Genomic DNA, 24,633 nt, shown 5'->3' with positions numbered 1-24,633 from the left:
ATATATATATATATATATATATATATATATATATATAAACGTTTAAACAGTTTTCTGTTTGAGAAGATTCTCTTTCAGATTAAACATTTAAAATGAATGAATCAATTATTAGTTGTTCAAATAGTTGTATGAGATTGGATGAAATTAAATGATTGATCGTTGATTTTATCATGAAAAGGGACAACAAAATGCATATGCTGAAGAGTGTAATAACTGATACGCCATTCTTATTTTTGGCTACATTAATGTTAGTTATGTTGCATGTAAAGCATGTACTGTATGTATTGAATATTCAGAGAATTATAAAATGAAATTATTTTTATTATAGAAATTGTTCTGCGAGACTTCTAGGGAAGACAAATACTTATATTTTGACATAAACAAAACTGAATTACATCGAAGACACAATCTACCGTTTTAAGCTACCAAACATTTTCCTCTTCCAGTTCAGCAGTCACCATGTTCAACAGCTTGCTTTTGTCTGCAAGCTTTGGAAAACAAATTCTGGATTGGCTTCCTCTGAACTCTGTTGCAGTTTTTGTCTTGAAATGATACAGAGATTGTTTGTTTCTACAGGTCCACATTTGAAACAGAAATGGGCAGAAGTTCTTGATATCAGCTGATGATGAAAAAAGAATGATGAATAAGCCTGCACAAATGTTCTTCCGCTCACCGATGCAAGACCAACTTAGTTTGACAGTCCATCCACGGTTGTTAAATTTTTTTTTCCTTTTTTTGTCATAACATACAATTGGCCATTACATGTACAAATACATCAAAATGACTTAAGTTGGAAACTGAAAAACAGAGATTTTTTTTTTTCCATTTTACGATATAATACCGGGCACTTTACAGAAGTCTGTTCTCTTTTATTCTTCAAGTCTTTGTGTCCAAAGAATGATAGAGAAGTGGCACTATCCCAGTACAAAAAGGTCCTTTAGAGTCTCCTCTTTTCCTTCCATAGTAAAATACTGCTGAACAGCCCTGCCTTGAAGCCGAGAGACGTCAGGAGATGAAGGAGCTCCTCTCTTTTATCCTCTCCTCTGTTTTCTTTTTTTTGTTCTCTTGTGTCTTGTTCTCACTGTAGTCTGGGCCAGTATTGGGACATGTCTGCTTCACTGCCTGGCACTTGGACTGGTACAGACACCCCAGGTGAGATTAGACCTGTAGCATGACAAAAAGTAAGGAAATATTGTCATATTATGTAACTTAAGAGCATTTTTAAAAAGAAAAAAATGCATAAAAATTTTAATAAAAATATGAAATCATATAATGATAAATACGAAATTAAATAGAAATAAATAAAAGGTTCTTTAAAAAATGTATAAAAATTAAAAAATAAATTGCAGAAAAGTTTATCCTTATCATGCATCACGTGTATTCCGCTATTTTAGGCATGTATATATATATTTAATTTTTTGCTTTGGTAGAAGACTAAACACTTACCCGTTGAGGTTGTGCCTGAGGTGGCCATTGATTGGCTGTTCATATGTGCCTGCATGTGCGGTGGTGTGTATGTGTCATAGCTCCGCCCATTCACCGAAGGACTAGTGGGCAACATGCAGGAGTAGGATGAGGTCTGGCTGGGCTGTGGAGGGGGGAAGAGGGGCAAACCTGTCAGCAACACTCACATCTAATATAAACAGCCCTACAGACCTGCATGCTGTAGTTGCATTAGATTTACAGTGTGCGGAAATATCAAATTACTAATCCTTTGAAACATTGAGGTAGGCACAACCGTGTAGAACAATATAGTACAGCGTGAAGCACTAAACTGACATACTTGCATAGGAATGTTGTTGGCCATGGTGAAGCTTGGCATTGGTGGAAGAGCGCTGTATGTGTTCGTAAGGGCCGTGTCTGGTCTTCCCAACATGGATCCCGATGTGAAGGATACTGTTTAAAAAGTAAAAGAATTTTTTTTTTTTGAAAATGTCTAAAATCGTAGTTTCTTGTATAATTTCAGTAGTGTTTGCTTATTTCATGCATTTTAGGGTCTTTACCTGGCGTTGTGGGCTGAGGGATTGGCTGATAAACGCTAGTGCTGAAGCTGCTACTGATGGGTATGTGACTCGAAGAGTTGCTGGCCTGTCTTCTTTGATTTCTTAACTTTTCTTCTCTCCTCCATTTTGCTCTTCTGTTTGAGAACCACACCTGGACGGACATGCTTTAGTTAGATTTCAAAGACTTTTAAAACAACTTGCAACAATTAATATCTAGCAGGATGAAGACTGATAAAGTGGGACACTTCAAGTTTAGTATTTAATAAGATGGCAGTTTTCTTTCCTGTGTTGTTGACATATTTATCATATATATATATATGATTTAGTTACATCACAGCTACTTGATAATCCGTTGAAGGTTTAGTGGGTGGGACAATCTCATTGAAGACATTTGATTGGACAAAATCTGTGTAGTGCAGGATGAGTCATCAATATTTTTGCACTGTTTTTTTCCAGAAGAGAGAGACTAAATTTTAAGTGCTTAAAGCCACAAAACTGTGATATCATTTGAGCAGCTATTTATGACACTTATGATAATATTTTAAAACTAGGGCGATGGAAAATTATTAGAAAGTGTCCCGTTTTACCAGTTTTCATTCTGTTTTTGTATTCTAGTGTTTTCGCTCACCTGTATTCTTGCTTCTGGTAAGTCTATTTTCGCAGCAAGTCTCTCTCGCGCAAACACGTCAGGATAGTGCGTTCTCTCAAATTCTGGTGGAAACATTAAAAAATAATGTTAAAAAAGAGCTGCGATATCATGCAAAGTAATTTAGCTATCTTTAAATCCAACAAATAAAAGTTTACCAAAAAAGTAATATTTTTGAAATGAAGTGTGCTTCAATAGTAATAATCTCAATGTTTACCTTTTTCAAGTGCTTCTATTTGTTCTTGTGTGAAAGATGTGCGGTTCCTTTGCAGTTTTCTTTTTAGCTGAAGCCTCATCTGTGTTTCATCCGAGTCTTCCCCATTGGAGCTTATTGAGTTTGTGTTCTCACCACCTCCGTCTGACTGTTGGCAGCCATCTGGAAAGGAAATATAAAATGTAAGATAATTCTGTCTAAAAACATGATTCTCGTTTTCAGTTTGGACTCCATGCTTTAATTAGGGTATATTAGAGTTTGCTTGTCATATTTATGTAGGGACAATGTGGCACAAAATTAGTGGAGCGTTTTGTAGGCTACAGTATCGCCCTCTGCAATGTTGTGGGAAAACATTTCGAGCACGCTCGCTTAGATCTTTCAGCATCGAGTCACAAAGGCTGACGAGCTCGAGGGCTCTACAGAAACGCGATTAAAATGTCCCAGAAATCTTTTCAAATGTTTTTAAAAACCAAACACCCTCTCCCCCCTTTTCATCCCAGAGTTCTTCAATTAGGCTACGGCCACCATATGGGAGTTTGCAGAGCTATTGAGGTGACCACCAATACTTGAATAGGAGAGGGATGCTTTCACAGTCACACAATGCGGGAGAGTAGGGTAACTCTTAAATACTGGCTGTGAGGACGGATGGCAAACTTTCGTGGGTTGAATTTTGAGGACACAATTGGACCAGGCGACAAAAGGATTCTCTCGAGCGGTCATTGTAGCACGAGGATTCCAGTCAACAGACTTTTCAGCTCGGCGTGTTAACCTTTATGCTCTACTGTCATTAATCACTGTCCCTAGGGCCGGCCCGTTCAACCCCGGTTAGGATTTATACCTTCTTATAGGCGCAGGGAGAAAACAGCCAGGCCACCGTGAATGAGACATCGAAATGCGAAGGCTCTTGTTTGTCACAGACAAGGGGATAGGAGTGCCAGTTTTGAGTCGATAAGCTTTAACCCTGCTGTGTTGTTGGACACCAGTGCCTAATTAAGCCCACCAGATACATTTGAGGCTAAATATTTGAGTTTGAAAACTCTAAAGAAACTTGTTGATATTTTACACACAGTTGTCTAATATAAATGAAACTCCAGACTGAATGGACTTTTACATGGGTGGTGGTTTAAATAGTCACGTGGCCACAGGCCAAACTTCCAGTCTGTGTCAAAAATTTGGAATGTTTAATATTTAAAGGGTCTTTTATGAATGCTCACAGGACATGTAAATTATAGTGGAAAAAGTCTGAAAAAAAGTCTGCCTGTCAGTAAAATATTTTAAATATATAAACATAGGCTACAGTAATGTTAGCTTACGATTTGTTTTTTGGGATCTTATAGAGCAAATTAGCAATTTTTGAGATTATAGTTCCCACAGGTTACAGCTATGAGAATATAACCCTTTCGATTTTTTTTTAAACATGCAGGTTTATTTAACTGATTTCACACAAGACATATCAAACTATATGAGGATAAATGAGTTAAAACCACGTTATGAAATTTAGTTCACCTTTCATATGAGTATTTTTTGGAAGTAATCTGTAAATTATTTTGGTATTTTTTCTAGAGGTGATGAACTAAGTAACAATAATAACCTTATAAAAATTAAGCTCATAGCATGTCACTGTAAAAAGTGATCAGTTGACTTAACTTAAAAAAAGTGAGGAAACCCTTTGCCTTAAAATTATTAAGTAGCCTACATAGACTTAACTTAAAAAGTTAAGTTTCCGCATAAATTATGTGGAATTGTCAAGTTCACATAACTTAATTTTTTTCAATTACGCATGGTTTATAACTCAATAATTTTAAGGCAGCTGATATTTTTTTACAGTAATAGGTTGTATGAAGCTCAGACTAATACAATAACAAATAATAAAAATATTCTGTACATTGTTCAATACTTTTTTACTGGTATGATGTAAGTTTAACATGGTCACCCAATCTACTGACAAGCATGTGAAATATTAGGCTATCAGGCCTACTAGCTTTCCTTTTCTTCTCAAAGTAATTTATTCATCAAAGACAGTGCGTTTCTATGTTCAAAAAAAAAACGTTTTAAAAGGTCTTTGTGTGTAGTATCCACACTTTTCAAGAGCTAATCCGAATGTGTGGCCTGTTCTCAAAAGCTTGACCAACTGTCGCCAGATTTAGGATTTGTTTTCTCTGAGAAAGGCGGTGGGAAATAAAATCATTCCTTATTGGGGCGTTGTCGTAACCGGTGAGGCGGAAGGCAAGCAAAAATGTGGCAAAACAACCGCGGCATCTTTCAGCTGTGGAGGCCTTGATCAAAACATGCGAGGACCCTTGGAAAAGGAAAAGTGTCCAAATCCTTTAGACGGCTTTAGTAGCCCGGTCCTATGGCGGAGGGAGGGGCTGTTCCTCTGAATGCTATAGAGTTGTCTCTTTTAGCGTCCTGTCAGCCCAGATGAATCCGCGATTTTATTCAGTGTTGCGTGACATTCATCAGATTGCGACCATATTTCTCTCGCTCAGAAACCTCACCCAGACTAATGTCTATGACAGCTATATAAGAGAGGATCGATATAAGTAGTTTAGCTACTTAAAAAAAGTCTCAAAAATAGCCCAACACAGATAGTGATGGCTGTTATTATATTTTAAACGCAAAGGTTTGTCATAAATCAGAAATTAGATGCTTAACAATGTGGCAATTATATATAAATTATCAATTAATCGATCAAATAAAAAAATAAGCACTTTATTAAAGTAAATAAGCATGTTATCTCGCGTGTTTTGTTTTTATCGTTTTCGTCTTAAACATTCTGGTATACGAGGCCACATGACAATAAACCGTATTAAATAGGCCCTATGCATAGCCATACATACTTGTTATGTAGCATGTCAGGCGAAATCAAATTAGTCCAGTATCTTGTACTAGCCTATATAGTTTTAGTAGGCTAAACATCTCTAATTTTTCTCATAAAAACATGGTAAATATTATAGGCTATAACGTGTGTTTTCTCATGTGAACCAGCTTTAGGATAGGCTACTCTCCTTGGCAAAGCTAAAAAAAAAAGTTGCTGCAACCAGTCACTGATTTGACACGCCGATGTTAGCTATACAGACATTAATTCTCTATATTTGTATCTTTTTACGTCTGTCTTTCGTTGAGTAGCGCCTTTAACACTAATTGGCAAACGTTGCCATATCATGTCCAGGGTGTCTCCGGTGGAACATTTCCACAGCTGTCTCCTCGAACTAAACACGTATTTAAGTCACCTTAATGGGAACAAAACGTTCTCTAATGAGCTATTACATAGCGACAGAACTGTTCTCATAACATTTTTCTGTGTGACAGAAACAATATTTTGCTAAGGGAATCCACACACGCTTCCCTGTTTATTTCGATGTCTCTTTCTTATGAACTGTGAATGTGGATTGCAACTCGAATTACTATTCGTAATTTTTATATTATCTTTATGGCATATAATTTAATAATTCAAGGTATTTAATTCAATTATTAATATTATAACAGTAATTTAAGCCCTGTGCTGCAACATATAATTTATGAAGCGTTTATTTAAATTTATATATAACAATAATCTAACTATATGGAATTTAAAAACTAAAAACATTCTTTATTATTATTATTATTATTACGGTAGCCTAATTGTTTGACCTTTTTAGATAATAATTCATCATGAATTACTCTGAATCAACATGCACCAATGCTAAACTTTCCATATATTATTATCATTGTGTCCACAAATTACAGCTCATTGTTTCTCATTATACATTGTTAGCTAACTGCGTGATTTGTACATGTACATTTCTGAAATACATTACTTGGACACAGCCACCTCTAGTAACAGTTCACTCTAAATTGCATGCATTTTCTGTACATCTGCTTTGAAACAATATGTAGCCTATAGTGAAAAGCGCTATACAGATCAATGTGAACTGAATCCAGATAGCAAAATAACAATCAGCGAATGCAATGCCCCCTTTTGCACCATCTTCCTCTATGGAAAGTAAAATAGCCATACCTTGATTGGGCTGTCCTGGCACTGAGGTTCCGGGGTACCAGCCCGGCCGGGTCCCCCACGTGCCGGTCTGACCGTTCAGCATCCTCAGCTTTTCATACATGCCATCTGCGCCCATCTGTTGCTTTTCGCTAGCCAGGTTGCGCAGTACTCTGTTTATCGATGACACCTGAAAGACGAACCCAAAGATGCGGCACATTAATTAAAGCGCGCGTCCGCGATGTGGCATCTTGGCTTTCGGAACGATTGGCCCCATTTCTACACAGGCCTACATGCCAGAGCATTACATCGCATTGCATTGTCCTCTAGTGAGGAGATTACAGCAGTGGCCGGGGGTGGCTGATGTTGGAGAATGTTCACGTTCAAGGTCATAGTGCATGCATTTAAGCAACAAAGCAATCAAATTATTACGCATTAACTCATGATGTTGTTAATTAATGCATGAACTTACACTGGGTATATTATCGTTTGTGCAGACCCCGTCTGATAGCAGCCTGTCTCGGATTTCCCACGCGAAGATTGACGGACACTCCCTCTTGTACTGGGCAATTTTGCCGACCACCTCTGGAGTCGCTACTCGTGGTTTACTTCCTCCGATCGCCCTGGGTCTGATGGAGCCTGTTTCATAGTATCTACCCAAGATTTTGCTCACACAGCCGTTCGACACCTAGATGGAAAACAAAAGAAACAATTCACATACATTATTTAAAACTAGTGTGAAATGTTAAGTGTATGCTGCAAGCAATGATAAGCTTACGTTTTCATTGTCCAGCACTTGGACTTTTGCATCAGCATGGGTCTATAACACAAGAAATACCTTTAACACAAAAAATATGTCTTCAGTGGTACGAGAAATGATGCACTTTTTAAAAATGCATTTCGCTCGCCAAATTTTAAAAATTGCCAAATGGAAAAAAAGATGAGAAGTGCTTCGATCCATTCCACAAGACCACTGTTTATGCATTCCAAAATGAAATTTGAAATGAACCCTCGTTGCTCGCTGGCATTAATAATGCAAAGGTTTCTTTAAAAAAAAAAAAAAAAATTGCTATGCAGCTGGGAAAAAGCAGTATGAAACAGCACAAATGTGAAACAAAACTACTGTAAAGTTATTGCAGTTGTTTTGGTGAAGAGTTAACATGAAAGGAAAATGCCTTATCATCACCTGCAGAATCCGGGATATGTCACACGGCCGCGCGCCACTGTGAGCGAGTTCAACTATTTTCTGTCTCGTGGAGTCGGGCAGCGGTCTGCCGTTGACGAACACACCGCCGAGCTGGTTCACTCCACTGTGACCTAAAAAAAGAAAGAGCTTGTAATTCACCCAGCATTTAGCAAACCAGACTCTATTCAAACAGAATCCAATGTTCCAAAATTCAGAATCCAGAATCCCACAGCTGTTTTTATAAATAGAAGCTTTCAGGTCGCAATTGTCTAAAATGAGTCAAGCATTACTAGAGCATTGTCAACAAATCTCAATATTCAGCAGAGACCAGTGTAAATCGCTTTTAAATCAGCATAGCCGGTAATTATTGCTGTTGTTCAGCTGTCATATGTTTTCGACTGTTCTCCAGATGTGCTCGTATAATATCATAATCTCCTAATACACAATTGTAATATAATTACACATGCAGAACATTGATTAAGCGTCAGCGCTCTCGTATGATCTGGAGCAAAACATATCCAACCCACTGAGCCGAGATTTGCGCATCTTTGCAAAGCCTTAAACGGATCAGATGGCGTAATGCTATTTGTGGCATTACACTAAAACTTCTTAAACGCTGCAATGGTTTAAAGCATAGCCCCACACATTAAGTAAAACAATTTTTTTTTTTTTTTTTTTTTTTTTAGAAAAAGAAAAAGAAAGAAAAAAAGCATCAAGCAATGCACAGCATTTCCTATGTAACCAATTGGCTTATGTTACTAAAGACCCCAAAAAGCAGACCAAAGGCACCAAACCTGAAGCCAAAACGGAAAAGCAGCCTTCCCGGTTTGCTTTACTTCTCAGCTCCCTTCCCTCCGAAGCCTCGCGTTAAATTGAGTCCAAGAGCACAAGCTCCTTTGCAATAAATAAGCTCCAAATATAGAAGAGGGGGAAAATATGATGAGCCTGCCTGACATTTGTCTTTAAAATAAAGCTAGCTGCATGTCAAGTTTGAGCTTAATTTCTGGAAATAGGCGGAAGTCGCCCTGGATCATGCATGGAAGGCTAATTGAAAAGATCAGTTGGAGCACTTGTGGCAGGCATGTCACTTTATGACATCGCTCTGCTTTTGAAAATCGCATCGTCACGACAAATAGTAGCATGATAAAACGACCCTTTCTGTCTGCATTTGGATATCACTCAGCCTAAATTGGACTCTACTCATTTCCCCTTTAAGGGAAGCTTAATTTTAAGGTAGCCAGGGGCTGTGCGCGTGAACGTTCACGGGGGCGCGCCTCGCCCTTAATTTATTAAAAGTGACATTTCTTTTTTTCCCCAAGTGACAAACCTCCATTGCCTATATTTAAGCACTGGGAGCAAATTTTCGGGATGCTGTTTTGATCTGCAGGTTAATGCGAAAATCTGCAAAGCCAAATATAAAATCTTGTGTTTTATTTGTATTACGCATTATGAAGATAACGACGTGCTTTATAGTTTATTCTACCTGAGAACTACTTCTGCTAATATGTCAAGTACTCTTAACATAAAGAAATGCAGAATGAAAAACGGAATTCGGAATTACAGTGTTTTTCTGTTCCGTAATAGACGCATTGAGGATTTATTGGCTTTGAAACCATATGCCGTATGGCTCTTAAATGCATCCACTTGTTTTGAGCTGGCCAACACGCAGATTAGGATATAAAATCAAAACTTTCGCTTGAAAGGTTAAGTCTTAATCGTTCTATAATTCCCCACGGTGAATGGTGTGGGTCTCGCCCAGTGGCAATCATTGCGCGCGCGGTACTCTGTTTCTAATCAATTAATAAGAAGACATATGGTGTCAATTTGGACGCTCCACTCTATATACACCCAAGAGTTATTAGCACAAAGCTTGGGTTGCCGCCTGTGACCTTTAAACAAACCAAAGGCCTAACCCAAATGATATCTATTTATTAATACACGCGAGAAATCACACGGCAACATTTGTGTAGCCTACACTGAAAACAAAACAAACAAAAAAAACATATTTTTTTTACGCCGCGTAATATTTTGTGATTTTTATTCCAATAATTTTTTAAAGTGTGGGGATATGATTTTTATTTATCGCTCATTTTGTTTCATGTGCTCTACTTCTGCTGACCTAATTTGAAATGCTTCGTTACTCCAAATTTTTGCACCTTCCAAAATACATAATCTTTTCTAAGGACGTCAAAATTAATGACTACAACAGTACATGAGGACAGAGCAAATAACTGGCACTTACAACAATAAAAGGAATAGAAATGAGAGGATGACATTCAACACACCTTCGTTACAGATGTCATACACCTCTTGTCCAGCATTAAGAGAGAAAATATGTCTCATTTATTGTAATCATAACTTACTCAGTGCTTTCTACAAATGACTAAGTATATGTTTTGCTAGTTGGCCTTCACACATCTCAAAGACAGACACATAAGCGCATGTAATTTATTCATGCTCTACAACACTCAATGCTGCATCAAAGCTCAGTCTATTATTTCACTCTCGCGGTGTTTCATAAACATGAGAGAAGTTCCATCAGAATCATGCAATGTCAATTTCTCCTCTGCTAATGGACTAGGTGGATTGGCCGCCGATGCTAACATTAATTCAGCAATTATTTAAAAGCAAGTCAAGCAGAAACATCCTCTCTCTCTAATACACACACACACACAATTATGCAAAGAGCATATGGGTTAGACACTCTAACTAGGTTGTGTAGCTATGCAGGCTTCTATGTGACTTTTTTTTAATTCAGGAAATTTCTCACAGATAATGTAATTATTGCTCTCTCAAATGTAGCCGTACGAATTGAAATATTGGAATAAAGTTCCATAAAACTGTAAAATAGTTCAAGTCAAGCTTGAGTTTAGCAGTGAGTTTAGCTTAGTGCTCAGCTACTTTGAGGGAGCTGTATATGAATGACAGGCAAAATTTTTGGCAGCATGCACGCGCCCAACACCCCTGACGAACAGTGTAAACTGCCTTCACTAATATACCAAAACAAATGCCTTTCTGGCTTGACGCCTCTCTCGTTTTTCCTCGTGTTTATTTTTTCCGCTCACCTTTTTATTTAATAGACAAAAACGCATTTCAGAAAAAGAAAAGAACTCCACTTACTGTTTTGCATCATGGACGCGACGCCAGACTCCCACGTGGCCCGGTTATAGTATTCTATTAGTCATAAAGAAACAATAATATTGGTCAGTTTCACATTTTTAAATCATGTGTATTGCAGTGCAATTTGTGTGCAAGAAAGTTACGGACAATATTGTGTGCATGGGCTAAAGCTTCAGCATTTTATTTTTGCATTCATGCTGCAAAAAGTGAGAACAAAAAAAAAAAAAAAAACTGTCTCCACAAATACACTTATGCCCAGGGTTTAAACTTGCCTGGAAACAGAGTTGACTGTCCGCTTAAAACAATTTATAGACTCGCATCTGCTTCACTCTATTAAAATATCCCTAGGACAAAGCAAAACAATTTATTAGTACACCTAGCTGTAATTATTTATTTAGCATTACAACTAAATCTAATATAAGCTTCTTTTATTTTTTTGTAGATATTGTTTTTATTACTAATACAGTAATTAATTTGTGTGTTTATCATAGTTAAGATAAGTTTTAGTTTGGTTAAGTTTTCTAATTTTAAGTTTAATAATCGATATTATTGTTGGTTTTGTTATAATTATTAATAGTGTTTTTATTATTATACAAAATATTTTCGACATGTACATCTGCTTTTCCCCTACAAAACTTCAAAATGTTGTTGGCAAGGCCTACTTTTTATCCCTCCCCTTCAGATCCTCTCTTCTGGTGACACACGCTGTCTACCTCGCCTGGCTGCGCTGGAAAAGTAAAGCCAGGAGGGGTGAGGGGTCCCCGACAAAGCCCCGCTGAATTTTAACAATAGCTTTCTTTCTCCCTCTACACCAAAACCCAGAGAGTAAAACCCGGGCTCCCTAACTAGCTACACCGCTTCCAACTAAACGTACCAACAACTCTCAGAAAATACAAAGAGCTGAAGGGAGCGAGTCCCCCTCCTCCTCTTCCTTCAGCATACCCCCCCCCCCCCCCCCCCTTCACCCGCATCAGCCAGTGCAGCTCACTGTGACCCGGTGCCCGTTACCTCAATGCCTTTTTGTTTGTCTCGTTGCGCGAAATAGAAAAGTAATTTCTTGTTATAAGTATCTGGAGGTAATTGTGTTACTGGTATATGTCGTTAAGGGCTGTAAAAAAATGTACAACAGCGCAGTGGGGCGCTCAATTGGTAAAAGACAATTGCAATAAAGAACCCATTCAATACATTTACCGAAAAGGAGGCCACTGAAGAAATACTCCCTGCTTTGATTTTTTTCTTTTTCTTTTTAAGTAGATGGATTGTGTGCGCGGTTTACAGTGCACAGCAACAAATAAATACATACACTAATTGCCAGCGTTGAGTTGCACGTGTTTCATTAAATAACATTTATCATTTTAATAATGTACTTTATTGCCTTTTAATTGAAATTATTTGTAACTATTTTATTTAAACATTTCACGTTTTCTCATATTTCTACAAATACGGAAAATCAAAACAAATATATATTTTTTTAAATTGCAAATAAATGTTGATGTCATTTTTACTAAGTAAACTATTTAGTATTTCTTACCCATGGGCTATTTAAGGTCTTCTGCCTGTACTTATCTTTTTAGTTAATGATCTGTTTTAATAGTGCTGTCTGTAATTGACAGGGCCTAATCTGCATTTTGTTCGTTCTAATGTGCAACATGAAGGCTCTTAATTAAGCACACTTATTCTCAAGCCTTTGATATTCTGCGGAAAGTACATTCGAGTGAAAGTTTCGAAAGTTGGAAACGATGCGGATTTACATCGCAACAGATTTATAAAACTGCTATACGTAGCCTATAATGCAGGATATAAAATACAGTCACCGTTTAAAATAGAATAAGATGCATTTAATTTTACATCATTTAAAAAGTGTCGAATTTAATATTTATTTAAACATCAACGTATACACAATAATATCGATAATATTTTTCAGTTCGTTTTTTTAATACAAACTAAACAACAAAATGCAATAATAACCTTAACGGTTAAGTTTGAATTTTAGACTTGAATGTAATTCTGCTTTTTAAAAGTAAGTCTTTGGACAAAGAAGGCAGCACTGAAAAGCAAAACACCAAGTTCACGGTGCGATTGGTGCTGGCGCCCGGCTGAATGTGATGGTGTGATTCAACCTGACACTCCACCTCATCGGGTCATTGCGTTCCCATTTTCAGGACTGATCGCGGTCTTGGCCTACTGTGACTTTTGCTTTCTCTGTCATAAATAAGAACTTTGCTTGGCACAAAACTCGACATAGCTGAAGCACAAAAAGGCAAAGAGCGTCCGTGAAAATCAATGATTTAGTTTGCCACCACGAGGCCATGCAGCTTTAAGTTTTCTGTTTTAGTTTTTTTTTTCTTTTCTTTTTTTTCAAGGACACAAATAACTTTAGTAGCAGTCATTTTTTCCCCCTCATAATTATTATTTACAAACCAACAGTTTTTCTTTTTAAAGCTGGCGTGTACGTTTAACAAGATTTTCACTTTGCGGTGCATATGCGTGCGAGTTGCTCAAAAGAGAAGAATGTCTTAACTTACCTTTTTGAGGCATAGTTCCAACAGCCTTCGTATCCTCGCTGAAATACTTCGTTTACAATAAGGAGAAGGCTCTGAAGAAAATCGTCCTCAAACAGTTTGTCTTTTATAGTTTCCAACTGATGGTCTGTGTGGAAAATTTAAATTCCCTGCGAATGAAACAGAGATTGACAATAAAATGGGATGTCAAGACTGCGCGAGACTGAAAAATGTGCGCTCGTGGTAGTGAGTGAGAGAGAGAGAGAGAGAGGGGGGAAAAGAGGGAGAGGGAGCGAGAGAGAGAGGGCGCGCACCTATGCTGATTGGTGATAGCACTCGTGTATTAATGTATGTGTTCCTGGTCTGTGCCTCGCCTCCTCTCCTCTTCAGTGGCCCATTAGCTGAGCCTGACCTCTGTCATCATCTCCCAGCAAAACACTTCCTCCTGCCCCGGTGACAGAGCGGGAAACAGGGCGAGCAAAAAAAAAAAATCTAGTTTTTAACCCTACTTAATCACTCCTCATAAGCAGATGATTCTCTACCCGTTTTTCCATTGGCATGCATTTGGGCGATCGGACTATTGAATTCTGGGTGACTAGACACTTTTATAGAAAAAAGTTTTTGGCATAGGCTAAGATACAAAATGTTCTTGGAATTACCAAAGTAGCCTACCATGATTTCGATTCAACACGAGCATTGTCACGGTACAGACACTGTATATTATTAAAGGGAGCAGGCTACAAATAATAATTTCGGTAACACTTTATTTTATGTTATTGTTGCATATGTTATGTAGTTACTAATAACTACAAATTATGCATAATTACATCTAAACCAAACCCTAATCAGAACCCTATAATAAGTAAATAAATAAAAAATTGAAGGCAGCAACTTTTTAAAAAAAATTTAAGTACAATCAACTTGGATATTTAAGTCATTTCAACTTAAATTACATTAAACTGACCTTAAAAATTTAGTTGAATATTGTATAACATAAAAAGTGGAAAATTGCTTAACTTATTTGGGCGAGTTAAAGCAATGTAAAAACATGTTGTCATAACTTATTGATCATATATATTTTTTACAGTGTAGTTAATATTACTCTGTAAAAGACACCTTAAAACAAAATCTAGGCCTAACCATCATTTTTTAAAGTGTTGGCCTGCTTCTATACATTGTACTTAACCCCATTAATATTGTGTTAAGTTACGCTACTCTTGTCCACTGAAACGAGAGCAAACTTTCTCCACGTGTCATTGTTGACTTGGTGTCTGAGAATGTCATCAGCCTTTAGGGCGCGCGCTCAATGATCAGTTGGGAGACCCCATACTATTTACATTAATAGCGTGATTTGTTGTCGTTTTTCAGCGGGAGAAAAAGAAACTCCGTGTCGTGGGTTGCCAAAGGGGAAATGAAAATATCATTACGTCCATGGCCGGACACTTAAACTACATTTGTTGATTGCTTGGACATTAGCACACACCTCGGTAAACCCCAAAGCAACCCCTCCGCGCCTGTGTTCGAGGTTACATGCGCTGCACTCTCAGCTCGCCACTCGCAGCTTGGGGTGTTCCACCCGTTCACTGGAGTGGAATAGATTCCGGGTTGGGATACAAGAACTGGAGATGGGGAGGGGGGGGGGGGGACGTAGTATAGCATGGTGGGACAGCTTTAAAGAGAGACAAAATGTGTTGGGACGCACGGAGCATAAAATTAAGCTGTGGTTGCATACACTTGACTTCGTTTTGACATGTGAAAAGTGCTAAAAGTCGGAGCTCATCAATAAACTATCGCGAAAGTGAATGCGAGCTCTGACAACCATTGCATTCCCCACTATAGCACAATGAGGAAACAAACGACACTGCCAAAGAGTCTGCATCGCAATGAAAGGCCGCTTGAATGGGAGTCGGATAATGAGCTGGCGCGACCGTCATGCACTGTCATCTCGGGTCCTGCGGTGCGACCCCTCCACACCGTTTGATATTTTCCAATATTTTCCCTCTCCTCGCCATTTCAAGTTTTTGCTGGTGAAGGATTCACCTCTTAATGCAACACGTTGTTCTTCTGCAGTGATTCAAACGTTTGTTATTAGTGTTTGTGTGTGTGTGTGTGTGTGTGTGTGTGTGTGTGTGTGTGTGTGTACTACGACCCCATACTGTTTAAAATATTTGTAGCAAGCCAAGTGATGGTTGTTCTTAAAATAGCCTAGTTCAGTTTTAATCACTTTAAAAAAAAAAAAGGTTATTCAATGGTTCTTTTGAGCAACCGGGTTTAGCAAATAATCTTAAGAATCAGAGATCTTAAATTTAGCTATTGTTTTAAAAAGTTATTAATGTTTCGTTAGCTGTTCTTCAGAACCATAGCCTATTTGTTTTTAACGTTAAATTAAAAGTTTTTATTGATGATTCCATGACATCATGTAAAACTATTTTGGTTCTAATTGGAACGTTTACTTTTAAGAGTATATAGGCCTATATAAAGTAAATCAAAACATCCTTATGGAAAATAATAGCCTATTTACGCTATCGTTTAACCACGCAGCTTTTAAATATACAACCTGTTTAAATCAAATATTTGACTAGTTCGAGACTTTTCACACGGATGGACTCTTGTAGTCCTCCCATCAATTAGCACAGTTCGGATTAGCAGTCAGTGGTGTTTGGTCATGAAAAAGAACCTAATCTTGTCGTTATTTCCCTCAGGCAAAATAGACGGTGCCTCGCCTCTCCCTAAAAGTTTTCAACAGGGAGAGAAAAAAAAACTAATAATAAGGGGCGGGGACAGGACTGAATGCAGCTGACGTCAGAGAGAGAGAGAGAGAGAACTAGAGAAAGACTGGCTCTTATTAAGGCAATGTGGGAAAAGTTTATCGGCCAGTGCAAGCCCCACATCCAGTCACCATGTTCTGGGGGAGGGGACTTGCTAAAGTGTGTGTGTGTGTGTGTGTGTGTGTGTGTGTGTGTGTGTGTGTGTGTGTGTGTGTGTGTGTGTGTGTGTGCGCGCGCGTGTGTGGTTGCCCACAGCGACAGACCACCACACTGGCAAAGGGCCCTGCTATGTATGTAACTCTAAAAGAAGCAAGTTACACATATTCCATTTCATTAGGCTATAATAGACAGAAATTGTCTTGGGCTGATCATTTTAATTGTTATTTCCGTTCTTTCTTTTACTGATTACTGGAGAGGAGAGAAGAGATAGTTTTGCATCAGCCTGGTGTGAAGATTTAAATTATTTCGATAACATGACGTGTTTCAGTTGTGACAGAGTTTATGGGACGTGTAATCTGCATTCAGGGCAAAGTTTAAGCATTGCAGGTCAATAATTGGGAACTTTAATCTTAAAATTAATGTTATTCTAACGACTGTTTTATCAGTAGCCATACTGAATAGTGCAATTTGCTTAGTAGCCATTGATAATGGTTAAAATATTTATTCTCTTACATTTAAATGCACAGTTTTTAACTACACTAATTCTACTTTATGGGAAGAATTATATTGTATTATGGGAAGTTTAACATATTATATAAAATATTCCTTTATGGCAAGTACAATATTATTAAAAGATCATTCATTAATGTATCTCTTATTTATTTTAGTAGTCTATTATATATATTTATAATTTGATTCTGTAACTTACTAAAGGTAGGCTATATAATACTTCAAATACGTTTTCGACTTTTTGTTTATTTAGTAGCCTAATATTAAATTAAGCTTTACAGATGCGCGACGTCCCATATTTTTATAATAATGAAAAGGTTGTTAATTAGTTATTTGGTTGAATGATATTTACTCTCATCTGACGGATTACATATTTCTCATAATCATTCCTCGTGAGGATCTCCTGTATACAGATGTCTTTCAAGGCTTAACGTTGCACATAAATCAATTTTCTGGCATGGTGTCAAAAACGAGTATTAAGTATTGAAGAAGTATAAATGAATTTCACGGCATAGTTTTAGGGCAAAAAAAAAACTGCTGCATGCCAATCCTATTTGTTATTGCTCGAGATTAACAGAGCCCAAAATGATGTCAGCGCAACAATGTGATCTACATGGTATAAAGAAGAATTTAGAACGTCGTAAACTTACCTCAATAAACGCTATAGCCTTTGAGTGATTTCGTTATGAGAGGAACGTTTCCAAACGAGACAAGAGTAAAGAGTGTCTAGAAAGCACCCCTCCGGATCCGTTTCACAAAACTACTCCCAAAGTAAACGATATCCAGTCCAACAAGCCGAAAAGGGAACCACGGGAAAAGTTGAGAGAGATTGTAAACCCCTCTTTGTAGTATGGATGAAAATACTAGCCTATTTAATAGAAGAAAGTGTTAATCTCCCTCGTGTTTCTTACGACACACGCAAACGTCGCGCGTTAACTGTTGTCTTGACGAGTTCAAAATACCTCACTTTAAACGTGGTTCGGAATAAAAAAGACGTCCTCGTCTCACCATCAACTTTCTCTAAATATTAACCTCAACCTGGCAGTGATTGGCTAGAGTGACGGGCCACGTCACAATTGACGCCATTTATCGTTCCCCTAACCGGGAAGTTGAAAGAACGGCTGTCTGCTGTGTGCGTTTATAAGCCATAAGAAGTTTCTTTGAGGTTTCTCCGAATCTAAATGTAACAATTTAAAACGAACCATCATGAAAAGAATGCCAGAATAGTGAGTTATTATTTTTGCAGCCTATGATTTCTTTAAAACACAAATGAGCACTTTTTGTTGTGATACAATACACCTATAGATTCAAAATAGGAATAAAATGAAATGCACGTGCGATATTGCAATTCATTTATGCGGTTACACTTTATTTTAATCTGTCATTGTTACGTTATATATTTAAGTACTGTGTAATATTTTTTAACAACATGTACCTACTGTAAGGTAAGGGTAGGATTATGATTTGGTTGAGAGTTACATGAAGTACATATGTAACAAGGACTGTAAAATAAAGTGTTACCATTTATGCTGTTTAAAAACTGTCACCAGCAGAAAATATAACAACTTAAAACTCATCATGTTTGCACTTTTAATTATTTATTCTGAATGACAACACAAAATGACGTTTAGTGTCATGGGACCCCATAGGCCTATATGTTATGGAATTGATGTTTGTCCATATGCACGGGCAGTAATAACACAAACGCTTTAAATCATGTTGTCAGATGTGCATGACAAATAGCCAATTAAAATGGCTTATTCCGCAGTTGGGAGAGTGTTATTGAATCAAGGAGCTATGCAACCAACGTAACTGTTAATAGTAGTCCGATAAAGACCATAAAGATAATATCTTTGTACTAAAGATCACAGCAGATTCATAAAAGTAGGCCTATGCACATTTTCAAAAGGCAGAGCACATGAGAATCAAGTGCTGCCACCGTTTAGACCCCGTGAATCCGGTGCAACCCAGCAGAGTTCTTGAGATCTCCACTGGAAACCACACGTTCTGGCCCCGCTTATCAGGCTGTCAATAAAGCGAGATGGGGATGCTAAAGCCGGGCCAGGTGCTGTCTCTCCCTCTCTCCGCTGGCCTGCACTCCAGAGCGCGATCAGGCGGAAACTTAAATCTGTCCAGCCAGCTTTCCCTTACGCCGACCCTCTGCTTCCAAGCGTGTGTGTGTGTGTGTGTGTTTGTGTCTGAGAGAGAGAGGAAAGCAAGGGGAGCCCCCCCCCCCCCCCCCCCCCGACACACATAACCATTCCTACTTATCACTTATCAAACAATCTTATTTCCACTGGCTTTAGTGGAACACCATCGAGAGTTAAAGTTGCAGTAAAAATATTTTATGGATATTTATTTACTTTTTTTTTTATAGCCTATACATAAAACATAAGCCTAAACATACGTTTTTAAACATTAACTTCTACTACTGAAGACTTCATGCTCTCAGTCAGTCTTTTATTAGGCTATATTTTGTTATTGTTTTGTTGTTGTTGAAATGTATGTGTGAGTGACAGAAAAAGATGGGCTATTCTGAATAAAAAGTATTACATTGGGACAGTTTGCCTTTACCGAACGCCTTAATAACTTGTTTTATGATCATTGAACAATCGACGTATTGGCTTTTCTGCTCTGAATTTTTTTCTTTTTTTTTTTCTTTCGTGTTGCTGAATATTAAAGACAATTTTATGCTTGTGGGTTCTGTGCTCTTGTAATAATTAGTGGCTAATCAAAGCAAAAACTTTGAAAAAAAAAATGCCGTGAAGGCCTTTTTAATTCATCATGAGCACAGAATCACTCATGTGGGTAATTTATCCATAGCAAAAGCTTTCCTGACTTGTGAAAACACCTGACAAAATATTTATGGTACTAATCGTGATTTCATTGGAGGTGGATTTTTGGTTATTATGAAGTAATTTAATAAGCTTGCTTGTGTGTGTGTATATGGTTTGTTCAAACGACATTAGTTGAATTCCCTCGGGGTGATTGGATGCAGCTTGCTTAAAGTCGACAGCTTCGTCTTGTGTGTTGGAAATTCATTTTTGCTCAACGCGACAAGACGGAGTTCGATATTCAATGTATTTAAAGGCGCGTCAGGCGGAAAGACCTTTGATTATTTTCGCCTAATCCTAAATTAAAAGACTCCGTGTGTGAGTGCAACAAAATACGTTTCGTTATTTTCATTAAGACTCACCGCAGCATTCAGAGGCACTAAGAAAGATGTAGACTAGCCTGCACGTAACCGTGTCGAGAGAGAGAGAGAGTTCAGACTCTGAGATTAGATATTGACAGGGACCAATAGCATAAAGCGAAGACTGACACCTGCATAGTAGCCTACAACAAAATTATATGAATGGATAGAGCACATTTGTCATTTTCTTGTCAAGAAAAAAATGACAACAGTAAACACCATTGTACCTACATGACTGACATTAATGGAGTAATTGATTTTTTTTTTTTTTCGTGCACAAAAAATATTGTTTATATCGCGGGCGTTTTGACTGGCCAATCATGCTTTACCCCATAGGCTGCTGTGTATTCTTTTTGTGCTTACAGCATGCAAATGAAAAGATAATTTTGAATTCATTTGTTTGTGTGAAATGGCAGATGTATTTCTTGTGTGCTTAAACTGAATCCAAATGCCCTTATACAGGTTTTCTTTTTTTAATTATTTTTACTCTTATGGTAGGCTACTACTTATTGTCTACAGAGCCACGTCAAAGTAAAACAACACTGTACAAAATGATACGATCAATATATTGACAACATGTTTTTATATAGCAATTTTCAACTTTTTTTAAGTTATATAAGATTCCACAGATTTTTTTTAAAGTCAGTTTAGTATAATTTAAGTTGAAATGACTTAAACATCCAAGTTGATTGTACTTAATTTATATGAGTAATGTAAATGAACATGATGTTTTGGGGGTCCATTTTACTCAGAACATAGTCAACAAGTTGAACGCTAGATTATAAAACGAGTTGGAGGAGAATTTCTTTTGCAGACAGTGATGTAAAACATCACAAAATTGAGTAATGACTAAATGATGAGCTAGGGCAGACTATATTCAGTCCAAAATTCCACTCCATAAATGGACAAATTCAGTATGTTTTGTGATCGGTTAGGTCAGACATATGCCTCGTGCCTCTGGAAAAAAACTGCCTTCTTCTGAGATCATTGTGCTCATCATGAGGAGAGCTGCCATAATCATTCGTGCTTCTGCACTGTTGGTTTTAGATCCATTTCTGTGCATTTTTTTCTTACCTTCTTTTCTTGACCCTAGTTGCCCCTAAACAATTGTGGAGTGTTAATAGCTAAAAGGAAGCAAAAACAGATCAATTTGTCATGGAAAAAAATCTGCATTGCTGATTAGTTTGAATTGAATACAGATGGATAGTTTTTGTCTTACCAAAACATTGTTATATGTCAGTATATGTCTCGATTTCTAAACGTATTTTCCATGTAACTGCTATTGATAAACAGCTGTGCATTGCACAATCAAAGTTTTGTTCATAGACAATGAAAGCACAATGAAGGCCTGGACTTGGAAGCCATCCAAGTTCAAAGCAATTGAGTGCGGAGAAATATTCATTATGCAATTATATTCTCATAAATGATATAAGCAGATTTTTTCAAATCTTGCTCCTAGATATAATTGGAATGGTTTCTTCTCATGGTTGTGAACTTATACATTCTACACTTTATATCAGTGTTGAAAGCTATTTGAAGCTCCACTAGATCCTATATTTTCTTTTTCTATAAGCATACCAGCCTCATTTATTAGTTTTATTTGTATGTTATATAAATTGAAACATACTGTCCTGTCAAGTGACATTCCCTGCTACCATTCAACAGTGGGTAGACATGAGTTCATTCCTATAAATTGGGCCCATGCAGAGGCAGAGTAAGCAATGTAAAGCAAGACATCAAGCAGAGAATTAGGTTTCCCTTTTGCCTGTTTTCCCTGGTGACTCTGTCCATTTACATTATAATTTCAAATGCTACATCGCTGGGTGTTTTATACCATTGTTGGGGCATCCGAGTATCCACTGAGACCAGGACCCTTGGCAATTTCTTATAATTAGCATCCCCCATCTTGCCAATAACTGAAAGGATTCCATCCCAATCTTAATCCATGCTAATTTGGCCTGCGCACCTCCAGGTGTTCTTTCCCAATGCATGCATTGGAATAAAGCTGCACGCTGGGCACCTCAAGGAGTGATATTATGACTGAAGTGAAATTTTTATCCTGCTGGGAATTTAAGTTTTTATCACAGTTCTCATTATTAGATAAGAGCTCAATAAACATCTCTTTCTCTGTCTCTCTCTTTACAAGATGATCATCTTAGAAGATATGGAGGCAAATGAAGGTTAAAAGTAATGTCAATTATATATGTGATTAATAATGAATATTTGAGAAGGATTTATGAAATAGGATTTCATAGAATTCCCTGCAAATGGAATGATGAGTGTCATTTTAGATTGAGCGAGAACACATACAGTGTTAGTAGCCTATATGGATTTGTACATTTAACCTCCACATTATGATAATATGGAGGAAACAAAAAAGAATTCCAAAAACAATCTTTAGGCTTTTGCCCATTTAGCTATAATTGTCTGTCTGGAAATCTCGTTAAACGTGTGATGAGAAAACCCGAGGATTGTTATGTTTCGTCAAACCGCAAAGCAATTTTCTAGGAAACCTGCGTAACAGGAGGGAGGAGATTATGAATAAAACTAAGGTCATTAAATCGGGCCGCATTGCTCCCAGCGAAGCGAAGACGAAATGTAAAAACACCTAAAGTGACAAACTCAACACAAATCTGGCTGATACATTTAAATAGATTCAGCTGCAACGCCGCTGTTTGAATAACAGGGATACTAACACTAAATCAGGCAATAACGACGACAAACCGCCCGGAAAATAGATTCATGGGGTAATGAGATTTTTCCGGTTTTATCTAGCTGACAAATTGTGTCCTAAAGTAAATATTTTGAAGATAATTGAACTGATTACTGCTCGCTTGCTCATCTGAATGTTTGAATGCGAAAATAGCGTTGAAAAACAGAATACACTTCCCACAATGCACAATTTAAATCATTATTCAGTTTGTCAAGTGATATTACTAATAATGTCACGAGTTATTAATGCAAATTCACTCGCATCCATTGCATTTAGATTTAAGTCAAATGTCCGGTTTTTCAACACTGAGTGTCTGTGAGGCTCAAAATATTGAAAATAATACAACTATAAACTTCTAGACACTTTATATAGGCCTATGGACTAAAACAGTAATCTAAATAATATGAGTTGCACTTGCCCTTAACGAATTTTATATATATATATATATATATATATATATATATATATATATATATATATATATATATATATATATATATAACGTTTCACGATAACTCTTGAATGAAGGTTTTGTTGTTGTTGTTGTTAGTAGTAATAGTATTAGGATCTCTCGCGGTACAAAACGAGATCACAATCTGCGTCCATCGGATGAATTCTTAAAAGCTCGCGCTGTTGACAGAAAACCATCTGTTTACGTTCCTGCCTCTGACAGAACCTTAAATATGCTTTTAATTAAGGACGGGATAAAGCTGTAGACCTCATGATGAGCAATAATTACAAATTACACTACAAATCTGACAGATGTGACAAGGGGCATTCGTCTGCCTGTAGGGAGAAAATAAAAGACAACGAAGAGCAATTCGACGGAAGTTGTGCAAAACACCGTCTTTGATTATCCAGACAGGATTTGTTGTTCTTCTCCGTCATGATTGTTTTCATATTTCTTTGACATCCATTGATTTGGAGGCAGCTGTAAGACTTCGTCACAAGAGAGAGGAGCAGTCACAACGCATTAGTCTGATGGCATAACTCGAACGTTGGGGCCCTACAGAGCGCATGTTGAGAGACCATGTGATGGCTTGTCTTGGCTCCCACATAAATGGATAAAAGGTCTAATTAGTCAATTTTTAGTCAGTTACAAATCTGATATATAGGAACATTTCAATTCTGACGCCTTCATCACTCATTACTGTAAAATATGGTATGATTTAGGCCTATTGGCCTTATGAGGGATATCTACAAAGAAACAGGTTTTACAAACCCCGCTTTGAATTTAGGACCGTTTTTAAATAATGAGTTCGTTTTGAAGTTACTGAGTTCGTCTCTTATCAAAAATGTGTAGTGGCAGAGGAAGACTTTTTTTTCAGTTTCACTCACGAAAAAAATAAAAGAAGAATACACACGCATAACATCTTGTAAGTTTACTTATAATGTCTCTGTGGTTGTTTTCAGCTTGAAATTAATTTGTATTATTATTTTTGAGGGTGTACAGTTAGTATAATTGAATCCAACCAGCCCAAAATGGCTGGACTGTAAACGTTAAATTAGGTCTATTATTATTTTTATTTTAGTACTTTAGTACTTTTAATTTGTAATTTGTAGTCTAAGAAATACACTTAACAATTCTAGCCTATATTTTAAAACTTTTTAAGCGATTTAATCAAACAAACCTTGACATTAGTA

The 24,633-nt window shown here is 37.2% G+C and overlaps 1 protein-coding gene across 20 annotated transcripts; it reads right to left on the bottom strand.

Annotated features, from left to right (window-relative positions):
- Positions 1 to 303: 303 nt before the first annotated feature.
- pax6a (paired box 6a) lies at positions 304 to 18,105 on the bottom strand. Of its 20 annotated transcripts, none has more exons than XM_079860120.1 (15): positions 17,734 to 18,105; positions 13,671 to 13,816; positions 11,418 to 11,489; positions 11,146 to 11,199; positions 10,311 to 10,340; positions 8,026 to 8,156; positions 7,618 to 7,659; positions 7,312 to 7,527; positions 6,864 to 7,029; positions 2,867 to 3,025; positions 2,632 to 2,714; positions 2,004 to 2,154; positions 1,784 to 1,896; positions 1,447 to 1,588; positions 304 to 1,164 (listed from the first exon to the last, which is right to left on the bottom strand). In XM_079860120.1, exons 4-15 carry the CDS (start codon positions 11,156 to 11,158, stop codon positions 1,079 to 1,081), a joined length of 1,332 nt encoding a protein of 443 aa, XP_079716246.1. In that variant the 5' UTR covers positions 11,159 to 11,199; positions 11,418 to 11,489; positions 13,671 to 13,816; positions 17,734 to 18,105; the 3' UTR covers positions 304 to 1,078. The 20 variants fall into 20 exon arrangements, with proteins under 20 accessions (XP_079716246.1, XP_079716247.1, XP_079716232.1 ...); XM_079860121.1 differs by having other exon boundaries at positions 10,311 to 10,334; XM_079860106.1 differs by lacking the exon at positions 10,311 to 10,340.
- Between the last annotated feature and the right edge of the window lie 6,528 nt (positions 18,106 to 24,633).

The sequence above is a fragment of the Squalius cephalus genome (genome assembly GCF_949319135.1).
Source record: "Squalius cephalus genome assembly, chromosome: 23".
Lineage (NCBI taxonomy): Eukaryota > Metazoa > Chordata > Actinopteri > Cypriniformes > Leuciscidae > Squalius > Squalius cephalus.
The sequence above is the reverse complement of the archived record's forward strand: the minus strand, read 5'-3'. Positions and strand labels throughout refer to the sequence as shown.